Below are 23,963 nucleotides of genomic sequence, written 5' to 3'. Positions count from 1 at the left end.
TTAGAATTCTCAGGCAGAGAAGTTCAGCTCCTTGTTTGGTGGGAAGGAAAAAAGAATGAAGGCAGTAGTGGGAAAATACGAGAGACTGAAAAGTGAATGGCAAGTTGTCGGAACCCTATCGAATTTTGTACATAGGACAGGGAGATTGTGAATTAAAAGTCTCTGTCTGAAGCATCTATGGTCCAAAACACACTGCAGAAATAATCCAGCTTGCGACCACTTTAACTGCCCTGGCTCCATGCTAGGGAATTCAGGGAACTGTAGTTTTGTGAGGCATTTACCCTTCCCTGTCAGAGAGCTCCAGTGCCACAATAAGCTTCAGTTCCCAAGATTCCCTGGCACTGAGCCAGGGCAGTTAAAGTGGTCTCAGACTGGATTATTTCTGCAATATGTCTTGCACTGATCATATCTTTCACAGATGGACATGTGAACATCCTGGTAGTCCCCTTCATGTTGTTGTTGTTGTTGTTGTTAACTGCCTTTGAGTTGGCCCTGACTCATGGCAACCCTGTAGATGAGACATCTCCAAGCTCCTCTGTCCTCCACTTGCTCTGCTCCCTAATAGAGTCTATCCACAGTCAGGGCTGTTGGACAGTGGAACACACTCCTTCCTCAGAGTGTAGTGGAGTCTCCTTCTTTGGAGGTCTTTAAGCAGAGGCTGAATGGCCATCTGTCGGGGATGCTTTGACTGAGAGTTCCTGCATGGCAGAATGGGGTTGGACTTGATGGCCCCTGTGGCCTCTTCCAACTCTATGATTCTATGATCTGCGGTCTTCCTCTCTTTCTACTTCCCTCCACCATCCCAAGCATTAATGTCATTCTGAGTGAGTCATGCCTTTTCATGTTGTGCCCAAAATATGACAGCCTCAGTTTCGACATCTTAGCTTCTGGTCTGATCTGTTCAAGGACCCATCTGTTTGTCTTTTTGATCATCCAGGGTATCCTCAGCTCTCTTCTCTAGCACCACATCTCAAATGAGTTGATTCCTTTCCTTTGTGTTTTCTGCACTGTCCAGCTTTCGGATCTAAACATGGTGATGGGGAATACGATGGCTTGGACTATTCTGACTTTATTGCTCAGTTGCATAGCTTTCCTCTTTCGATCCTGTCTAGCTCTTTCATGGCTGCCTTTCCTATTCCAAGTCTTCTTCTTACTTCTTGACTGAAGTCTCTGTCCTGATCAATGTTTGGTCCAAGTTACGGGAACTACTGTTTTGATTTCTTCATTATCTAGGTTGAATCTATGTATTTCTACTAAGGTCATTATTTTTGTTTTCTTTTTGTTCAGCATTAAGCCTGCCTTTGTACTTTCTTCTTTGACTTTCCTTAGTCATTTCCCCAACTCTGTGATGGTTTCCGCTAGTAATATGGTGTCATCCGCATAGCCTAGGCTGTTGGTGTTCCTTCATCCTATCTTCATTCCTCCTTCCTCTATATCCAAGCCTGCTTTTCTTACAGTATGTTGAGCAAGTAGGGTGATAAGACACAGCCTTGTCTGACTTGGGAATCATTCTCTCTCTCCACGTTGTGTTCTGACAGTGGCCTCTTGCCCTGAGTGCCGATTCCTCATCAGGAATATCAGATATGTTGGCACTCCCATGTCTTTAAGGGCCTTCCATAGCCTTTCCTGATCTATGCAGTCAAAGGCTTTGCTATAGTTTATAAAGCACATGCTGATTTTCTTCTGGAATTCCTTGGTTTGCTCCATTAGCCACAGTATGTTTGTAATGTGGTCCCTAGTGCCTCTTCCTTCCTGAATCCTGCTTGCACCTCTGGGATTTCTCTCTTCATGGAGGGCTGGAGTCCGTGCTGCAGAATTCAGAATGTAATTTTGCTTGTGTGAGAAGTTAATGCTATGATCCCATATAGTTGTTGCAGTCTTTGGTGTATCCTTTTTTGTGGATGGCCTCTTGTCCCAAGTTCAGATTTCTCATCAGTACGGTCAAATGCAGTGGCACTCCCAAGACTTTAAGAGCCTTCCATAGCCTTTCATGGTCTATTTTGATGTTCATTTTTGTATATTTTTAATTGTATATATATATTTAAAAATTGTAAGCTGCTTTGAGTTCCAACTTTGAAAAAGAAAGCAAAATAATAATAATAATAATAATAATAATTGAAAACATGCAAGGGGAGCTGCCTTGGCCATTTAACAAATACAACCCCCCCCCTCCCAGTGATACCTTTATTGGCACAATAGACTTGTTGCAAGCTTTCGAAGCTCCATGGGCCTCTTCTTCATCAGGCAAGATGTGGCAAACCAAATAGGAGGGGGAAATAATTGGAGATGTTCGTCAGATGCCTGCATTTTGTTGTTTGGTCCTTAGTAAAGGTTAACATCTTTCCCTCAGCAGCATAACATCTTTACTAAGGACTGAAATAACATGCAGGCATTTGACTAATATCTCCAGTTGTTTTTTTCCCCCTCCTGCATTTAATTTAAGTTTCCTGAGGCTTCAGCCTTTGCTAAGGAAGCTAAAATATTAAATACTAAGTATTAAAATAATAATAAAATAAACAACAACAACAATAATAATGCAGAATAAACAACTGCTTCTTTGGGGGGGTCAGAGTGATGTTTTGAAGCCACGCCCCTTTCATTAGCATATAGACACCAAGCAGCGCCCTCGACTTTTTATTGGTCACTGGCCCCCTTCCTCTTCTCTTCTCCCCCTTCTCCCGCGCACTTTTAGTTGCTTGGCCCCTTAGCCCCGCCTCTTTCGCGGCTGAGGCCCCGCCCCTTGATATAAATAGCCAGCTGCTGCGGCGCCGCCTTCAGTCTGGGTCCAGCTTCGCTCGGTGGCTCTTCGAGGGGGAGGAGGAGAGCGCGAGACGAAGCGAAGCGGCGGGGAAGGATGGCGCTCTCGGTGCCGGTGAACGGGGTGAAGGAGGAGGGCGACAAGGAGCCCCTCATCGAGCTCTTCGTCAAGGTAAGCGCCGCGCCCCCAGAACTTGCCCGGGCTTTGGCTGCTCTCCCCGCCTTCGCCTCTTCGCCTGGGCTCCCCTTCCCCTCTTCAGTCTCTGCCTTTGCTTCCTTCCTTATTTTTGTCTTTCTTTCATCCCCCATTCTTTCTTTCTTTCTTTCTTTCTTTCCTTCCTTCCTTCCTTCCTCCCTTCTTTTCTTTTCATCCCTTTCCTTCTTACTTTCTTTCGTTTCCTTCCTCCCTTCCTTCTTTCCTCTCTTCTTTATTTACTTCCTCCCTCCCTTCCTTTCCTCTCTCCCTTCTTACCTCCTCTTTTCTTTCCTCTCTCTCTACCTCCTTTCTTACTTCCCTCCCTCCCTTCTTTTCTCCTTCCCACCTACCTACCTTCCTTCTTCCTTTTCCCTTCCTCCCTTCTCTCCTTCCTTCCTTTCCTCCCTCCCTCTCTCCTTCCCTCCTCCTCTTCTTCCCTTCCTTCTTTCCCTTCTCTCCTTCCTTCCTTCCTTCCTTCCTTCCTTCCCTCCCTCCCTCTCTCCTTCCCTCCTCCTCTTCTTCCCTTCTTCCCTTCCTTCCTTCCCTTCTCTCCTTCCTTCCTTCCTTCCTTCCTTCCTTCCCTCCTTCACTCTCTCCTTCCCTCTTCCTCTTTTTCCCTTCTTCCCTTCCTCCCTTCTCTCCTTCCTTCCTTCCCTTCTTTCCATTCCCTTACAGAGGGAACCGACTTGAATACTTCTTGATCCAGCCCTTCAGAACAACCCACCAAATAGGCCTGATGCCTCCTTTGCCCCTCTTCGTTTGAAGACCTGTTTTTGTTGTTGGTGGTGTCAACTTCAAGGCTATGGAATTCTGGGAGCTCAGCTCTGGGCCCCAGAACAAACTCCAACTCCCAGAATTTCATAGCCTTGAGCCAGGGCAGTTAAAGCGGTGCCAAACCTGATTATTTCTCTAGTGTATATAGCAATAGCACTATACATTTCTATACCGCATCGTAGAGAACTAAGCACTCTGTAAGCCAGTGGTTCCCAAACTTTGGTCTCCCAGATGTTTTGGACTTCAGCGCTCAGAATTCCTGACCGTTGGCCAAGCTAACTGGGGCTTCTAGGAGTGGAAGTCCAAAGGTTTGGGAATCACTGCTTTAGCAGTGCTAACAATGTGTTAGCCAATTGCCCCCCAACAAGCTGGATACTCATTTTATTGACCTACGAAAGGATGGAAGGCTGAGTCAACCTTGGAGCCCTGTGGGAACAAACTCACAACACTGTGAAGTTGAAGGCTTTCATGGCTGGCGTCCATAGTTTTTTGTGGATTTCTGGGCTATGTGGCCACATTCTCGACGAGTTTATTCCTGACATTTCGCAAGCATCTGTGGCTGGCATCTTCTGAATGGCCACATAGCCCGAAAAACCAACAAAAGCTATCACAACATTGTGTCTATGGGGTGATGGTGGTGTCTTCACCTCTCCCATCCAGGATTAAGATTAGCATTGGATGCTCTATTGGTTGACCCATCAGTAATCCCACATTTGGAACTGCTAGCTTTCTAAAAAAGCCCATGAGGCACACTTACTCAACAGCCAGAAAATATATCCAGGAGTAGCTGTGTTGGCCACAGCAAAGTATGATAACACCCTAAATCCACAAACAGCAATATCTTTACCGGGCCAACTCAAATGCGCAAAATGCACAAAATACATATTGCAAAGCTTTTGATGCTCCACTGGCTTCTTCGTCAGGCAAAGGCGTTAAAAACCATATGAGACAGCGATATCTGTTCCTATTTTTAATACCTTTGCCTGATGAAGAAGCCAGTGGAGCATCAGTATGTATTTAGCGCATTTGAGTTGGTCTGATAAAGGAATTGCTTTTTCATATGGTTTTTAACACTTTTGCCTACTGAAGAATCCAGTGGTGCTTTGAATGCTTTGAATGCTTGTAACGTCCATTTTGTGCACTGATTAACACCTTTGTCTGATGATGAAGCCAGTGGTGCTTCGAAAACTTGCAACAGGTATTTTGTGCATCTTAGTTGGTCCACTGTTGGGTGGATTTTAGATGTTATTGTTCTTTACATAAAAGTGTTTTACATTTGTATTGGTTTTGTGTTGCAGGGAAAAGGACAATAGAAGTTTTCAAATGAAAGTTGAAAATTAAGTTACTTTGTGTTGGCAAGCTAAAGTTTACTCCTGAATTGATTTTCCCCCACCTTACTTTTCCTTTTTGCATTTCCCATTTTTCCAGTAACCGGTACAGGAATCGATTAATACCAGATGTCATTTCTGAAGGCTTTGCATATATAGTTTTGAAAACCTTTTAATAAAAACATTGTACATTCTAGTTTCTAGAAGGAAGATGACATCAAACGATTTATGAAATCATCTAATTGTTGAGATAATATAATTTTACCTTACCCGCAGCCTATGCTTTCTTTGATCAGAGCAGATGCTCTGGCTTTAGCATTTATTTAAGACAACCTTAGTCCTAAATCCAGTGTTAATTCTATCTAGAGTAGATCCATCGAACCAGTGGAACTTGCATAAGTGTTGGTTTCCATGTGCGCATTGATCTTGTGGTCTGCTTTATTTGGGAGTAACAACTAGGTTTGGCCTTATTTTGAGGAACCCTTTTTCCCCCAAAGCAAGCTTTGTTCCCTAGCAGTTTGATAATACATTCTTTTGCATTGCAATTCTGTCTGTAACTCCCATTCCAACATCTGTAACACCCATTCCAACCCCCATTCTCGCTGTTGTGTAAAAGAAACAGCTGAGAGCAAAGTCTTGAACTGGGAATAAAGGGTGGAGACTTGACAGAGTCTGGATGAAGTCATGTTCTCCAGAAGTCATGATTTCATGCAAGCTATGAATAGTCCATTACTCACTTGTTCTTGGAGGTGGTGTGAGGAGGCTTGGCCTGAATTCCTCCTTCGACTTCTGCCAAGCTTTGAGGGTTATAAAGAGTTAATTCAAGTTAAATTAAAAATTGTGAAGTCGAAAGCTTTCATGTCCAGCATCCATAGATTTTCGTGGGTTTTTTGGGCTATATGGCCATGTTCTAGAAGAGTTTATTCCTGACATTTCGCCAGCATCTGTGGCTGGCATCTTCAGAGAAGATGATTTCCCTGAAGATGCCAGCCATAGATGTTGGCAAAATGTCAGGAATAAATTCTTCTAGAACATGGCCACATAGCCTGAAAAACCCACGAAAATCTATAAATTAAAAATTGTGTTTCTTTTAAACGTGCCGATGCCTATTTGCAGCCTCATTAGTTTTGGTTCATAATGGCATGATCTATTCACCAGCATTTTGGTCCTGAGAAATAGAGGTTCTCAACTCTGTTGTGTGACAGAGTAAATATCCCAAAAACAGGCATGCATATTTTAGAAAACCAATTTAAATTTTTGAGCTGCACATCTAGGTTTACCCTATGATGCTTTTCAACTGGGCAGTGCTTTAATTTAGAAGTGAGCAGATTGAAGACAAAAGAACATAGGAAGCTGTTTCATACTGAGTCACATCATTGGTCCAAACAACCCTGACTGGCAGCAGTGGGTTTCCAAGGATGATTCTTTCCTAACTGTACTGGAAGATCCCTGGCATTTGGTGGTGGTCTTCCCATAGAAGTACCAGCCAGGCCCTCTGCTCAGTTTCTGAAATCAAGTGAGACTGGATCAGTTCAGCAACTGGAGGAATTATGACCTTTAACTTCATTATATTTAGAGTTGTGTAGGGAGAGCCAATGTGTGGTGTAGTGGCTTGAGCATTGGACTATGACTGTAGACTAGGGTTTGTATCACCACTCTCTCAGCCTCAGGGGAAGGCGAAGGAAAACCTCTTCTGAACAAATCTTTTTGAGAAAATCCTGTGATAGATTGGTCTTTGTTGTTGTTTCTTGCCTTCAAGTAGTTTCCAACTTATGGCGACCCTATCATAGGGTATTTTTGGCAAAATTTCTTCGGAGGGGGTTTGCCATTGCCATCCTCTGAGGCTGAGAGAGAGGATGAGAGTTGCCTGAGGTCACTGAGTGGTTTTCCCTGGTCAAACTGGGATTCGAACCCTGGTCTCCCAACTGTCCTAGTCCAACACTCAAACCATTGTGCAACGCTGACCCCTCCAGATTGCCCTAAGTTGGAAATAACTTGAAGGCACATGCAACAAAGATTGTTTGGACTTTAAGCTGTATATTAGTTGGACTTGTTTATAAAGAATTTGTCCATGAGTATTTGGAGGAAATGATTACAACTATGTTATACTCTAAATTGGATGTGAATCATTTGGCCCTTTAGATGAAGTTGGACTTCACCTCCCAGTACTCCTTGCTATTGACTTTGATGGTGGGACCACTGTGATTTGCACTCTGCATAATCTCCATCTGTGCTTTCTATCATCATATCCTAACATGATAGAATAGATAGATTGAATTTCTCCTAGGTGAGCAGTCTTCATTGTTAAAAGATGATATCTTGGCACATGAAGAAGGCACCAGCTAGATCTGGGATTAAATAGCCCCTCCAGGAATTAACATGTTGAGGTGATGCAAAACTGGTCTGATATTAAAAAAGAAAGTATTTCCAAACAGAACAGCTTTTTTTTCTTTTTCTTTTTTAAAGTGGCACTTCTAGAGAAGGAGAAAACAGATGGAAGTTGCTAGCTTCCAATAGCTAGGATCATTGTGCTTTCAAGTAAGGCCTTGAAACCAAAATATTTATGCTGTGGGTTGCATCCTATAACTCATGCCCTTTTTCTGCTGGAAAGCATGTTTGCAAAGCAAACTTGAGGAATTTAGATGAAATACAGCATTGCTTGTAGCACTTAGCTGGTGGTCTGTGGTGATGAATAACTGCAGTTTGTACCTTCTGTCAAGTGCCTTTGGTCTCCCTGTGGTCATGTTAATGTGCAATGCAAATATTTGCTGTCTTAATGCTGATTAAGCAAAACTGGCCAATACTTCATTTCCTAAGAGCTTACAAGCAAGTTCACATGTATAATTGATAAAAAGAGGGCAGCTTTCGGTGTCTAGCCTTAAAAAACGTGGAGTAATTGGGTTTCTGTATCTAAGATTAAGCATGTATTGAGCCAAGGGAAGCTGAATTCCAACATGCTGTTAAGTATTACTATATATACTAATGTATAAGTCTAGAAATTTTAGTCAAAAAAGTGATCCAAAAAACCTGGGTTGACTTATCCACAGGTCAACATAAGTACTATACTTTAACTCTTTTTTTTTTATTTAAAAAAACCCCCTCTACTATTCTATCCAGCCTTTAGGGTGAGCACAAACAGTTAGGCCTTTCAAAAAAATTTAAGTTCTTTAGCATTGTTTTCCTTTACATTCTTTGTTACATGCTGCTAGATTTTTTCAATATAAGTAGTGTTAGTGTTCAGTCAAATGTAATATTGGAACCATTGGCAATAATCTTTGAGAACTCCTGAAAAACAGGAGAAGTCCTAGCAGACTGGAGGAGGGCAAACATTGTCACCATCTTCAAAAAGGGGAAGAAAGAGGATTCAAACAATTATCGTCCAGTTAGACTGACATCAATACCAGGAAAGATTCTAGAACAGATCATTAAAAAGAGAGTCTGTGAACATCTAGAAAACAATGCCACAATCACAAAAGTTCAACACGGGTTTCAGAGAAAGAAGTCATGCCAGACAATCTTATCTTGTTCTTTGATAAAATTACCAGCTTGGTAGATGAAGGGAATGCTGTGGATATAATATATCTTGATTTCAGTAAGGCCTTTGACAAGGTTTGTTATGACATTCTTGCAAACAAGCTTGTAAAATGTGGGCTAGACAAGGTAACTGTTACATGGATGTGTAATTGGTTGACTGGCCAAACCCAAAGGGTGCTCAACAATGGCTCCTTTTCATCCTGGAGAGAAATGACCAGTGGGGTCCCACAGGGCTCTGTCCTGGGCCCAAAGTTATTCAACATCTTTATCAATGACCTGGATGACAGGATTGGGAGCATACTTATCAAATTTGCAGATGACACCAAATTAGGAGGAGTAACTAATACCCCAGAGGACAGGATCAAGATCCAAAATGACCTGAACAGACTAGAAAATTGGGCCAAAACTAACATAATGAAATTCAACACGGAGAAATGTAAGGTACTGCACTTAGGGCAGAAAAATAAAATGCACAGATATAGGATGGCGGACACCAGGCTGAATGAAACTACATGCAAAAGGGATCTGGGAGTCCAAGTGGACCACAAGTTGAACATGAGCGAACAGTGCGATGTGGCAGCTAAAAAGGCCAATGCAATTTTAGGCTGCATCAATAAAAGTATAGTATCTAGATCAAAAGAAGTAATAGTGCCACTGTATTCTGCTTTGGTCAGGCCCCACCTGGAATATTGTGTCCAGTTCTGGGCACCACAATTTAAAAAGGATGTTGAGAAACTGGAGCGTGTCCAAAGAAGGGCAACTAAAATGGTGAAAGGTCTGGAAACCATGTCTTATGAAGAATGACTTAGGGAGCTGGGGATGTTTAGCCTGGAGAAAAGAACGTTAAGAGGTGATATGATAGCCCTGTTTAAATATTTGAAGGGATGTCATGTTGAGGAGGGAGCAAGCTTGTTTTCTGCTGCTCCAGAGAACAGGACCCGGAACAATGGATGCAAACTGCAGGAAAAGAGATTCCATCTCAACATTAGGAGGAACTTCCTGACAGTAAGGGCTGTTCGACAGTGGAACACACTCCCTCGGAGTGTAGTGGAGTCTCCTTCCTTGGAGGTCTTTAAGCAGAGGCTGGATGGCCCTCTGTCAGGGATGCTTTGATTTGGATTTCCTGCATGGCAGGGGGTTGGACTGGATGGCCCTTGCGGTCTCTATGATTCTATGATTCTCCCCCAATTGCTAATATAACATGAATACATTTTGCGGACTTTCTTCAAAGGTTGCATGAACCGAAGGCTTAGATAGTAACTCCTTTTTCATTCGGTAAGTGACTTGTTAGTGGCTTATCTTTAAATAACATTTTTGCAGATAAAGAGAGGTAACATATCTTTCCATGATTCCAACACCATCATCTTCAAGATGTTCAACACTAACAATAAGCTGGTTATTCCTCTTACTAGGTCTGAGGAAAAAATCTCTGAAATATAAGCAATATTATGTAGAAGTCTCTGATTGTCAGAGTTCAGTGAAACTGGGCCAAGACAGAGTGCCCGAAAATGGTGGTCTTCAGGTGCGCATTTTAACTCCCAAGAGGCGCCACAGCTGCCAAATAGCGCAACATCCCTCTGGAGTAAAAAGAACCCAGTTCTTCGGGGTTCTTTTTGCAACACCTGGGTTACGTTGCGAGTGCGCTACTGGCACACTCGTGACGTAACCAACATGCTGCAGTGTGTGGATGCTGCACGTCCCTTACATCAAGATGGCATTGCCAGTGTGGAGGGGATGCTGCCATCAGGCTGCCACTGTTACATACAAGGGTTCTGGACCATGCGGTTGATGTGTGGTCTGGAACCCTAGTGCAGCCGCTACGCCCCTTTCGGTTTGTCTGTCTCAGACCTACGTTTGATATGACAAAGAACTGAAGTTGGCTTGAAGCTGCCTGTTTCTTGGAAACTAGTTGATCACAAGCCGAAACTGTGCAGATTTCACAACACTCTGGAACTGAGGTGTGACTCCATATAGTATGTGAGTACACACCTGCTATGCCTCAACTTTCTTTGAATTTCCTGACTGTATCTAAACAATGGCAGGAGAATACAACATGGTCCATTTGAGATGCATGCAAATGAAGTCCAGAAGAGTCAACATTTTTTGGTGGCTGGATCAAGAAATTGTGGTTGCCAGAATCCTAGCCTTCCTTTGGGCCCTGACCATATGCTTCTGTGCAAAGGAGGGACGATCCCCCGTTTTCTTTCTTCTTGGCTCAAAGTTTAATACTGGAAAGGGTGGTGACGGCTTGCTGGGTGTGCGTCTGCTGTTGAGATATTCTAACATACTGGCTAAGCAGCCCCACCCAGACTTGGAGGTTGTGTGGGGCAGAAAGTGACATACAGCTGTGGGAATGGTTTCCCCCCTCCTCTTATAGCTTCAAATACTAAAGTATGGCCTGTTACAGACAGCCAAAATAAAGCTGCTTTGAGTCACAGTGGAGGTATGGTGTTTCAGTGATGCATGCGTCCTAAGAGTCTAGAAGTCGCACCAAAGCCAAGCTCCAGACTGGAGTGTGGCTTTGGTGTGGCTTCTGGATTCTTAGGACGCATGCATCATTGAAACACCATACCTCCACTGTGACTCAAAGCAGCTTTATTTTGGCTGTCTGTAACAGGCCTATGTTACCTTTGCCAAGTGGCAGTGGTGTGCATTGTGGGCTCACGTAAGTTTGCCAGTCTGGGTTCTTGAGAAATTCCTCCCTGGTCTCAGTTGTAATAACAAGAAGTTGATTTTCTGTTTTCTTGGTTGCCTTAGCAGCCAGCCAAATAGTTTTGTGAGCCCAGAGTAGCTGTTTGAAAACTGGTACGGAGTGTCTGGAATTAGCTATCTGAATAATTGGCTGTCTTTTCCTGAGCCCCAGCAGGAGAATCTGTTCTTCCCTAAAAACATTGCCATTTGTCATATGTTTTAGCATTGTGTCTCAAACATACAGACAAACAAAAAAATGGGACAGGAAATAGGCAGTGTGTATTCATTTCTAGCATTGCTGTCAGCAGATAATCTTATCCAGAGGTCTGGTTTAGCTTCAGAATCTCATTACGTGCAATCCTTATGCTAGGTGCAGGGCAGTTGCGAAAGGATAATCTTGTAAAAAGCAAAAACAACAAACACATACATACCCTATACCTGCATCAGAAATAATGTAGTTAGGAAATACATGTGGGCTGTCACATTTTCAGGAATGGGAAATGTCAAGCCCAGCCATGGGTGACTGTAGCAAAATCTGACCAGGAGTGTGGTACCTCTGTTCAGAAATACAGAGGTCACTTGTGGACACTGGGACCTGCTTGGCAGTAAGCCAGAACTCAATGCATTTAAATCAGAGCTTGGAAATTTATTTTTTGGATTATAACTCTGAGACTCTCCTGGCCAATATGATCAGGGGCCATGGCCAGTGACCTGGGTATTCTGGAAGCTGTAAACCAAAAAGTTATTTTTTTTTTAGCTCAGGTCTGAGCAACCCTGAGGTTTAATCCTTCCCACGTGTAAAGGATCCAGTGCTATTTACTGTATGCTAAGGACCTGGGGTCTTGGAAATGGTTAAGTGCTAACCTCAGACCTGGGAGCTCCTAGCAGATAAAGAGGCAGAGCTGTTATTACAGATGCAATTGGATGGTGTCATGTGGCATTGAATGAAAATAGTATATGTTCCATAAAAGTAAGATTTGACAAGCAAAGTGTAAGTTGGGCTTGGCCCTCTTCAGAAGTGCATCTGTTATTGCATCGTTACTTTGCCTGAAGACAGTCTTCATCACCCTCTTGAAAAATGTTGGTACCATCCCTTGTCAGCTTGGCAGCCAAAGACAAGTGCGACAGTGTGTTTCTTGTTAATGAAGCTGACTGAGTGGAGAAACTGTGAGGCAAAGATTTCTCTTTTCCCATCTCTCCTTTGGTACAAATATGCTGAATGGCTTTTGGCTCCCCAGCATTGTTTTTGACACAATCTGACCAAAACAATTCAGCCTTTCACATTGTTTCTAGGTCTTTGAAATTGAATTGGCCAAGAGGCTATGCTTTCTTTCAAGCCACTAGCCATAGCATCACATTAGATCGCTGTGCAAATAATGACACTGGTGTTGGCATCTTTTGTTCCTGTTGTGTCCCTTCAAGTCATTTCTGATTATAGCAACCCGAAGGTGATCCTATCATGGGGTGTTCTTAGTAAGATTGGTTCAGAGGGGGCTTTGCCTCTGTTTTCCTTTGAGGCTGAGAGAGTATGACTTATCCAAGGTCACCCATTGACTGGGTGGGGATTTAAAGCCTGGTCTCCAGTTCCGTTGAAGACAGAATGATATGCTGTGTTGAGCATTGGATTACAGCTCTGGAGGCCAGGATTCAAATTACTGTTAAGTCAAGGAAACCCACTGGGTTTTCTTAGGCAAGGAATACTCAAAGGTGTTTTTGCCAGTTCCTGCCTCCAAAACTTGATATTTATTGGTGGTGTTCCATCCAAGTACTAACCAGGGATGACCCTACTTGGCTTCTAAGATCAGGTGGGATCTGGTGCCTTTAAGTATTTAGGCCCACCATTAAGCATGTTGCTGTTAACTGTCCTTGAGTTGACTCAAACTCATGGTGACCCTGTGGATGAGACATCTCCAAGACTCCCTTTCCTCCATTGGTTTACTTAGTTCCTGCAAATTCATGTCCATGACCAACCTGGTTGAGTCTATCCACCTGGTATGCTGTCTTCCACTCTTTCTACTACTCTCCACCTTACCTAGCATTATTGTCTTTTCTAGTGATATATGCCTTTTCATTTTGTGGCCAAAGTATGACAGCCTCAATATGATCATCTTTGCTTCTAAGGCGATTTGAGGCTTGATCTGTTCAAACACTTATTAAACATAATTACTGATTAATATGAACATGCAGCTTCAACTTGAAATATCTGATATTCAAAAGTAAATTGTTTTTCCCCCACAAAGCTTGTACATTTTGAAGATTTCTTATTATGTAATTTAAAAATTTTATAGGCTAACTGTAGCTTTTTCTTACTCTTGCTTTGTCTGGTTCTGTCAATCAGTAGGTAGATTTTTTCATTAGATATATGTGAGCAATGGTAACAAAAGCCATTTAATCAGGCTGGGAACTTACTTGTCTGCCCATCTTATATGACTGGTGAAAGGCAGAACACTTAAACTTACTGGCATGTTTTTGAAAGTGGGCAGCAGAGCCCATGGTGCCATCTTCCAGTGGGCAGATGGAGGAGACAATATTAGTATACTAAGAAGTCAGACTTGAGAAGGTAGTCACCTAAAGTGCCTCAAGTTCAGAGTCAGGATTGTAAATGTAACTTCTTGAGGAAAGAAGCCAAGTTTTTCAGGGCTGGGTTGAATCCCTCCCCCCATTATTTTGCCATTTTGAAGCTCACATAGAAGTTGAGACTGTTAAATTGGGTTATTTTTCTGTGTCTGCAGTGGTTATACAGTAGTCGGAATCATTTATTACCAATTCTCGGTGTTCCAAACAATATTTGAGTCTTCACTTTCACTGATTTGGTTTTTAAATAAAACCAGATTTTTAGTTTTTATGGGTGTTAATATATTTTGAAGCCATGATACAGGAGTTGCTGAGACACAGACCAGAATCTTGTAGAGGCACTACAGGAGCATAAAGCAAATTGTGCAGGTAGTTGCACTTTCTCAGAGGCTGCATAATTCCTGTTCCTTGGTAAGGCTGATCATGCTACAAATACACATACCACCTTCTCTCATACTGTTGACTTGTTGTATGGAGAGCTAGCCATAATGCAATGGGAATACTTGGAACCATCATGCTTGTTGCACATCAGGGAAATTCAGTGTGGCTACACTCCTGTACACACACACACACATATACTGTATATATACAGTATATGTATATATGTATACTATGCTCAAAGTTGTAGGATTCTGGCGAGAATCTGTGCACTAAGATATCTACTCCATGCCATTGTCTGCCATGGTCGCCTTAGTTGATGATCTCCGTCTGGGCATGGACATCTCTACTTGTGCTCTTGGACATCTCTGCGGCCATCAACCATGGTATCCTTCTGGATCGCCTGAGGGAGTTGGGTATCGGGGGCACTGCTCTGCAGTGGTTCCATTCCTACTTCTCAGGTAGATTCCAGATGGTGGAGCTGGGGGACTGTCGCTCCGATAAGAGGGCCCTTACATCTGGGGTCCCTCAGGGAGCGATTTTGTCCCCTATGCTATTCAACATTTACATGAAGCCGCTGGGAGAGATCATCTGGAGACACGGGGTGCGGTGTTATCAGTACGCTGATGACACCCAAATAGTCTTCTCTGTGTCTCCGACTGATGCAGTGTCTAGGGATGACATCTTTCCGCTCAATGCCTGTCTGGAGTCGGTAATGGGCTGGATAAGGGAAAATAGACTCAGCCTGAATCCAGAGAAAACGGAAGTACTTGTGATAGGCTCCCCCGGTCCCGGGAAGGAAATTTGTCCACCCGTCTTGAACGGGGTCACGCTCCCCATGAAGGACACAATTCGCAGTCTGGGGGTGCTTCTGGACTCGTCGCTTCACCTGACTTCTCAGGTGGATGCGACAGTTAGAAGTGCCTGTTATCAGCTTCGGCTGATACGCCAGCTGCGACCCCACCTGGGTCGGGGGACCTTGAAACAGTGGTACGTGCACTGGTAACCTCTCGACTTGATTTCTGTAATGCTCTCTACATGGGGCAACCCTTGTACCAAACTTAGAAGCTACAGTTGGTTCAGAATATGGCAGCAAGACTGGTCACTGGCAGCTCCAGGGCCAGCCACATAACACCTATATTGAAAGATCTGCATTGGCTGCCAATTCGCTTCCGGGTGCAATACAAGGTGTTGGTTGTTACCTATAAAGCCCTAAATGGCTTGGGCCCAGAGTACTTGGAGGACCGCCTCTCCCCATATAATCTGCCCCGCACTCTCAGGTCAGGTGGGAGACAACTTTTGAGAGTTCCTAAGGTGAGATATATAGTGTCTGCGCATAGGGCTTTTTCTGCTTCGGCCCTGCGGACTTGGAACTCTCTCCCTGACAAGCTCCGCTCAGCGCCCTCCCTCAAGTCTTTTAAGAAAAATCTCAAGACTTATCTCTTCCACCAAGCTTTCCCCCACATGTCCTAATTGTTATTCTTCTCCTGTGTATTGTGTGCATTGTATTGATTGGAATTGTTTTATTGTTTTTAACTGGTTTTAATTATTATGATTGAATGATGGAGTTTATTGATGTATTGTACTGTTTTAATATGGGGGACTTTTGCTGATGTAACTTGTATTTTTATTATTCTGTAAACCGCCGTGATCGAAGGAACAACGGTATATAAATAAAGACTCATTCATTCATTGTCCTGCTCATGGTACAACCCTAATTCCTTGTAGCTTCTTTGGGATGTTGCATGGAAAGGCTGTGCTCTGCAACCTGGAAAGCTTTTGTGTGGTTTTAATCTTCAGTTGTTGCTGTTGCTGTTGCTTCTGCCTCCAAGTTGCTTCTGACTTATGGAGACCCTAAGGTGAACCTGTCATGGGGTTTTCTTGACAAATTTCTTCAGAGAGGATTTCCCATTTCCTTCCTCTGAGGCTGAGAGACTGTGACTTGCCCAAGACCACCCAGTGGGTTTGCATGGCCAAGTCAGGATTTGAACCCTGGTCTCCAGAGTCATAGTTCAACACTCAAAATACTGCAGCACACTGGCTCTTAAATAGGTACATGTGCTCTTATATGCTTGGTCCTGAATTGTCTAAATTGGTAAGAACCCCTATCTTCCTCTTTACTCTAGTTTCATCAGTATATTTAGTCTCTTCACTGAGTGCAATGCTACCCAAACCTTTCCAAAAAGGTGAAAATGGACCCTTACTATGCTTTACAGCTTGTATAATTTCTGGCCCAGTCCTGTGAACATATGGTTGTCTTGGAGCTATTGCATGAGGTGTTTTGTTCTATGGGGGTAACTGCTATATAATGTGGATCCCTTGTATGCTGATGTACAGTGGTTTCTAGTTTGCTGTGACTTGATTTTACATTGAAATGAAACAAGAATTTTAGCCTAATGTACTGCACTTCTGAAATGCTAGGAGTGTGTTCCTGAAAACAAAATGCAACACATAGCCATAAATGTGTGTCTTATTAGCTATGCTAGAATAGGCTTTGTCTCAGTCACAATTTTACAAGTTATATGTGCAGATAGTAAAGACACTGTACAGGTGGCTCATATGCATGGCCTCCCTGAATATCTCTCTTTTCACTGCTTGGACATATGATACAAAGCTACTGTTATAACATCAAAGTTTAATTTTGTTCTTGGTACTCTAGTGGGGAGAGAGGATTGATCTCTTTAATTTAAAGTGGCAGTAGGACTTTATAGAGTTTCAAAGCGCTTGTGCAACTGACGGGTTTGCTTTGCTCTTGCTATATCCTGCTTTAGTGTTCCTATTTATAGTTACTTTGTTAATGCAACTGATGACTCTGTCATAAGTAATTGTTTTTGCAGTCCTTTGAAGCCCGAGACAATGTTTCTATAGGAAAGATTAGTACTGTATAGCCTTTGTTTGTGCTGGGCCTGTGCAGCCTGTGCAAATATACCAGTAAAACAGCATTTATGAGCACAATTGGAAATGGCTACAATGCACAGCTGTACTGCTTTATTCAATACTGAAGGTCTCTATTAGTAATATGTAATGAGTAAGAGGGTAGCAGCCATGTAGTTTTAGTGCAGACTTGAGAAGTGAATTGCAGCTGTTGCTAATGATTCCCAAACCATTTAGGGTATGAAGTAGAATAAAGAATAGAATAAAAGAATAAAGAATAAGAATAAAATACTCTATTTTCCGGCGTATAAGACGACCGGGCGTATAAGATGACCCCCAACTTTTTATATAAAAATATAGAGTTTAAGGATATACTCACCGTAAAAGCCGGCAGCCGGCCATGCATGCGCGTGCCGGCTTCAAGGGGCCTCCAGAGGCCTGAGAAGCCGGCAGCCCTGAGAGCGCACGCGCCAGCTTCAAGAGGCCTCCAGAGGCCCCTTAGAAGTTGGCAGCCCCGAGAGCACGTGCTCCGGCTTCAGTGTGCCTCCGGAGCCCCCTTAGAAGCTTGTGTCTTGAGAGGCCTGAGAAGCCGGAAGCCCCGAGAGTGCGCGTGCCGGCTTCAAGGGGCCTCCAAAGGCCCCTTAGAAGCCAGTGTGGGGCCGCTGGCTTCCCAGGCCTCCAGAGACCTGAGAAGCTGGCAGCTCCGAGAGTGTGCGCGCTGGCCTCAAGGGGCCTCCGGAGGCCCCTTAGAAGCTGGTGCGGGGCTGCCGTCTTCCCAGGCCTCCAGAGGCCTGAGAAGCTGGCAGCCGAGCATGCTCTGGGCCCCGGGGCTCAACCCGGCCTATAAGATGAACCCCGACTTTTGACTCAATTTTAGAGGGTCAAAAAGTTGTCTTATACGCCGGAAAATACGGTACATCAAAATCAAATTGCACCTTAAAGACAGATTTCAACAACCAGTCAGCATGCCACCTGTAAGGAAATGCTCATCTCAAGTGAGGATGTTTTGAACATTTTTTCCCCAAACAAGCCAACCTTCCTACATTAGTGAACTGAGTGCTATTACAGCAGTTCTGGATCAACATATCCTAATCTGTTGAACTACAGGCAATGGGTCTTAGTGCCATGGTCTGTGTAACTGATCTTGGTACATAGAAGGCATTCAAGCATATGCTTTTTTCTCTCACTGAAGCCAAAGGAGCTTAGAAGTGATTAATTTTTGCCTAGATCATGTTCTTACATTGCCATGTCAAAATATGTGGTGAAACAGAATCACTTTTCACACATTTTGATATATGCTGAATTCTGGAGGTTAAAGACAACAAAGTGAGGCTACATTTTGCTTATTCTCTGGTCTTTCTCTGCCTTTGTAATTTTAAAAGAAGTCATCTGTCATAATGAAAGAGAGCTGGCACAGTTCTTTGGGACATTATGTTAGATACTTCAGTTTGATAGTGTGTTTAGTTGTTCAAATGCCAGTGGCCAGTTTTAAACCAAAATTCCTAACAGTTTCACTAAAAGCATAAAAGGGAACCAGACTGAACCTATTGAGTAATCATGGTAAATGCTTCAAAATTTGATGAAATGTTTTACCTTGTTAAGTTAAGGCACTACTGCTGAAATTCCCGAGGTTTAAAAAAGGTGGGAAAATAGGAGAGGGTTCGCCAAGGTACTATTGGCAAGATCTTGGAGGTAGAAGAGTAGGGCTGGGGGGGAAAGGATGCTGCATGAACTCCATTTGAGGTCTTCAGTATTGACCCAGGAATTATTGGGACATTTCATCTAGCACTTAACTGGATAATATTGTTTTTAAAGCCACACTCAAGTAACTGAATATATGTATGAATGCCTCTAATTTATTCATATGCTGACTGTCTTTAGTCTAGTCATTTTGCCAGTTGCAAAATTCAGCTTGACAACTCGTGACCTCAAGCAATTGGAGTCTAGGGAAAAGTGACTTTCTAAAAGTGGCTTAACTATAGCAGGTTACTTGAAAAAATAGCCCCCTCTTTATTAGGGAAGTGTACTGGTTCAAACTCTGACCTGGAAATTCATCTTCCTCAAATGCCGTATGTTAGAAGTCTAAATACTTCTAATTTTATCAGTAAAATTTTGCTCTGCAAAGAATAAACCAAGCTCCCTCTAAATTACAGGTTTGTGCAGTACTCTCCCTGCCATCATAGTGTAATCCATGTATTGTTGGCTAAATAAAGAGCCAAGCGCTTTCTTTACTTGGAGAAAGGAAGTACGGTTGATCTCTATCCTGCATTTGAATCCATATTAGGCATAAACTAAATATAGGAGAGTATAATAATCCAGGAGTGAAGTCACATCTGTGAACTTTCAAAAGGACAATGAGAATAGTCACTGCTACTGGATGGTCTTCAGAGTTTCCTCCTACATGCTAATGCTTTTTGTTTGCCAATTTCTGTGTTCAGAGCTTGTTCAATATTTTGTAAGTTTTTAAATGAATGAAAGTAGATCTGTTTTTAGTAGTTGAACAGGGAACAGATTTTGCCAAAAATGCGGTTGGGACAAAAACAAGATCCTAGAACACATTTCAGTCAGTGTAGAAAACCTTGCCATTATGCTTTTCAAGGGATGGGGTTGAGGCTAAATCAGTTTGATATACTGATTTTTCTAAATGTTTCTTTCATGTAATAGGTTACATTTCATGTTACTGTTTGCCATCTTAATGGATAATATATATGTATGCCTTCCCAGTTTCAGAAGTACTGAAATTGACCCAGGTAGAAAATAACTATCTGATCTGGTCAATTTTACTGAAATTTTCCTGTAATTTTCCCAAAATTGCCTTCAAGGAGTGATGCATCAGATGCCATGCTGTAGGAGTATGATACAAAATGGATGCAAATCTTTAAGGCAGCAACATCTCTGGAAGACAGCTTTGGGATGTATCAGATCATATCCATAGAGTTTCGCATTAAAATCTAAAAACTCATTTTAAAATCATTTTTATGTCTTGAAAGTAAAGTTACTTTTGAGCTAAATTTGCAAATTATACTTACCACTTTAATTCGCTGCTCTGGCTTGGTATCAAACATTTTTTCTCTGTTACTTCATGTTCCTTTTTATGTGAAGTCTATCACCCTATAATATACTACTCTGGGTCAGCTAAGACAGAATGCCAATAGTGTTTGAGAAGCTGTGAGTTAATATTTATTAAGTTAAGGATTTTTATCACATTCTTAATGATTAAAGAACAGTTTACAACGAACTGAAACAATAACATGCAATAATGAACCTCAATAAAACAGTGCTGAAATCACCTGCAAACCAAAGTCTCAAAAATATTGCACTGCGGTTCAGTTCAGGTTTTTGCTATCAATTTCTGCCTAGACCACTGCTGGATTGAATTATCCCTTTTCTTACCCCACCTTTTCAAAGCTATTAATTTTGTCTGGATTTTTGACCTGTGGTCATTTTATTCCTGCTGATGTCTTCAGCACCTCCTCTGCTGTCTGCGCCAACAAGCCTGTATCAAGATTGTAGCCTAGATGTTTAAGGGCCAAACTAAATACAACAGGGCCATTGCATGTGTCTTGTCCATATGCCTTCCCTGTTCATGGGATGTGTACACAGAGAGCAGTTGTGGTTTCAGTAAGAGGAAAAAAGCATCTACTCACCATATAAAAGTGTGTGTAAGGCAGGGGTGGGCAGTTGTCAGGGCTTGGGGACCTGCTTTGCCCTCCCGAGACCTAAGAGATTCACAACAATGTATTTATGTATATATGAATGAATGAATGAATGAATAAATGTTCCCCAAATGCCCTCTAACGGGTCATTCAGGCATCTTTTTTTTTTAGCAAGACAATGCAAGTCATCTCACTCACGCATTCTGGGTTTGTTATTGACACTGTGGAACTGCACTGATCCATATCGATGCCCATCTCTGCAAGTCCAGTTGCTCAAATGTGCAAGCATCTGAATAAAGATGGAGTTGACAATGCAAATGCATTTGGAACCCCTTTTTAGTATGCGGTGTTTTATCCGTGGTCTGTTCACCTCAGTTATTCACACTACTGATGAAGTGGATCTTTTAAAAAAAAAAAAAACTCAGGAGAGGGGACATGATATCGATTATCCCAGATTAAGTGGAGTTTTAGCAGCCCCCCCCCAAACTTAATGGATGCATTCAGGATGTGTGTGAACAATGGAGATTTAACCCAGATTCAACCTGGATTATTTTTACAGTGAAAATAAGAGATGTATAGGGACTAATTTTGCCACATTTTGCCCAGGAGAGCTATTTTTTTCTAACAGGAAGTGACCCAGGTGGCATTTAGGGGCACTTTGGGACAAAAGAAAAGTTCTCAGCAGTGCCACATGTGATTTAGTCACATTTTCCCCACCACTCCAGTTTAAGGTGTGTAAGAAACATGACCTCTCTGTTTTATTTCATTGCTGCTTCTTAAGGGAAATGACATTTTCTCAATCTGGCTTGCATGCCTTTTGACATGTAGATAAGGTGGGGAAGAAGACAGATTTGACATCTGTTCTCCACCCTCTTTTTCATATAAAAGGTGGAATCCAATCTTGTGCTTTATATTGTGGGCCCTGGGTATCCGCTGGGATTCGTTCCAGGATCCTCTGCGAGGATACCAAAATCCATGAACGGCGAAGTCCCATTAAGCACAATGGTATAAAAAAAAATAGGGTCTTTTATATGATGTGGCAAAATCAAGATTTGCTTTTTGGAACTCCTATATTTTAAAAATATTTTCAAGCCATGGATAGTTGAATCTGTAGATAAAAAATCTGTGGATGCAGAGGGCTAAGCATATATGAACAGGTTGGATACATTGATGGCTGTCCTGTCACATCAAGCTTGTCCTTAGCAATTGCTTCCCTCCCCAAGAGCTATAAATCAGCTTGATTCTCAAAAGGCTTTTTTCCTTTGTTTGAAAAAAAATTGCAGTATACCTTCAGTAAGGATATTTTGGCCTTGGAAGAGCTGTAGTGCTATATGAGTAAATTGACTGTTGGGAATCTAGGCTTATTTATTAATTATTAATATTATTTTAGCCCAATAATTTGAAGTAGGGGGAGGATATAACACTCTGTTTTAGGGCAGATTTGGGAGCTTTGGCTGTCTTTGTGGTGAGGCCTTGTAGAAGCTAGGAGGTAGGGTTTTTGTGTTGCTGCCAAAGCACATGCTGTTCTGTGCTAACTAGCTCAAGAGGAGCAAAGGTCTTGAACAATAGCTCTTCAGGACTCTTGTAATGTTCAATGTTGAATCTGAAGCATTTTTTGTACATAAAGCAAACCCTGACAGCAGGCAACCAGTTTTGCAATTTTATAATCTTTTCTCTTGAATACTAGAGTGCTTTATCTCATTCTCAGCAACACAGAGGGAGTCCATATTATGCTGCGAGAATGTAACTTTTGATCATAGCAACCTTTGTATGCTGTGATCTGACTGCGAGGGACCATGGGATTTATATAATGTCAACAGATTGTAATTATGACATTTTTTATGTAGGAATATGGAGTTTTATTCACAGCCTTATGAGGTAGATTAGCTTTGAGAAGGGTGTGCACAAGGACTCCCAATGGGCTTCACTGCTAGGCAGAAGATCGGAGCCCAGTCTTGATGAGAAAATGTACTCTTGGGAGCAACCTAGCAGAGTAAACCTAGGTTAAATCTATAATCTAGTATATTTGGCAGCGTTCTTTTGAACTGGTTCTGTCAATAGATGCTTCATATGCTTTTATGGATTGCCATTCAGTGTCCTTATTGTCTAGCTTGCATAAAATGCTTCAGAAGCTGACAAAGTGGAATTGGAAAAGCTGATTGTAGAACTGAGATCCATAGGCTTCTGTAAAAACAATGTTTCTTATATTTGTGGTGCATTGCTTTGTTTTGAGATTATTTTAATAATAATAAAATATTTTCTACAAGCTGTACTTGATAACAGATACCGATGCATTCCTGTTTTGCCAGGTTCTCGTAGGTGGTTTTAAAAGTGGTATTTGTTGGAAAATACCTTTCCCCTGAGCACTTCTTTTGCAGGGAAATAGTTTTCACCCAGTGGTCATATTTCTGATCTCCCAACATGTGTAATGCACTAGCCCACTGATACGAAGGGTCCACTCTAGTTACATATGTCAGTGAATCCAAAGATTGGCTTCATAGAAGCAGATATTCATAGGAAATCTGTGAGAAGATAAATGGTGATAGTCTGTATGTGTTTGTCCACATTTACTTTGTAAGAAATGGATAATTCCAAATGTGACATTGAACAAAGCAAAAAAAGTCCTTTGTTTTTTATAACTCTACGTGACACTTTCTGCTATTATGTCCCAGAACAATGGCACCATCCTTTTGTTGTGATGGTCCTTCCTGAAGCAATATTTTTGTGCTAAGCTGTCAGTAGCTTTCATGCATTCAAAGCAAGTCTTTGCATAACATTGTTTACCAGGGATCAATGAACGAGGGTCAGAGAGAGATGAGTGTGCACAGAGCAAACCTTTGCTCAGATCAAGCAGCTGGATACAAAGAGATTTGTAGTTTATAAGCCTATGGCTCACCTTTTAAAATAGTGAGCCAAATCAAAACAGTTTAAAAACTCATGGTGTAATTATAAAACTAATGTCAGAGGGGAAAAATGCAAGATAAAAAAAAAAAAGCCGAAGAAAAAAGACTACTTCTGAAAACAGACAGCTTTTCCCTTTTAGAGAAGTTTGTGTGTATGACCATCTGAGTACTATTTCCCAAACATCCCAAACATTTTTTCAATTCTAGTTTTAGCCCATCTATAGCTTTAAAGCTGTAGGAAAACTCATTGAGATTACTCTCCAAATTAATAATTTCTCAGTGAAACTGGTACCAAATT

At 42.1% G+C, this 23,963-nt stretch overlaps 1 protein-coding gene across 1 annotated transcript in view; it reads left to right on the top strand.

Moving 5' to 3' along the window:
• The first annotated feature begins 2,788 nt into the window (after nt 1-2,788).
• Nucleotides 2,789-23,963, top strand: part of CLIC4 (chloride intracellular channel 4) — a 62,254-nt gene continuing 41,079 nt past the window's right edge. Inside the window, exon 1 of the mRNA XM_042439833.1 lies at nt 2,789-2,929. Coding sequence (XP_042295767.1) covers nt 2,855-2,929 — 75 coding nt within the window. The 5' untranslated portion in view covers nt 2,789-2,854. The remainder of the gene's footprint in view (nt 2,930-23,963) is intronic.

This window comes from Sceloporus undulatus, chromosome 9, assembly GCF_019175285.1.
Source record: "Sceloporus undulatus isolate JIND9_A2432 ecotype Alabama chromosome 9, SceUnd_v1.1, whole genome shotgun sequence".
Taxonomy (NCBI): Eukaryota; Metazoa; Chordata; class Lepidosauria; order Squamata; family Phrynosomatidae; genus Sceloporus; species Sceloporus undulatus.
The sequence above is the reverse complement of the archived record's forward strand: the minus strand, read 5'-3'. Positions and strand labels throughout refer to the sequence as shown.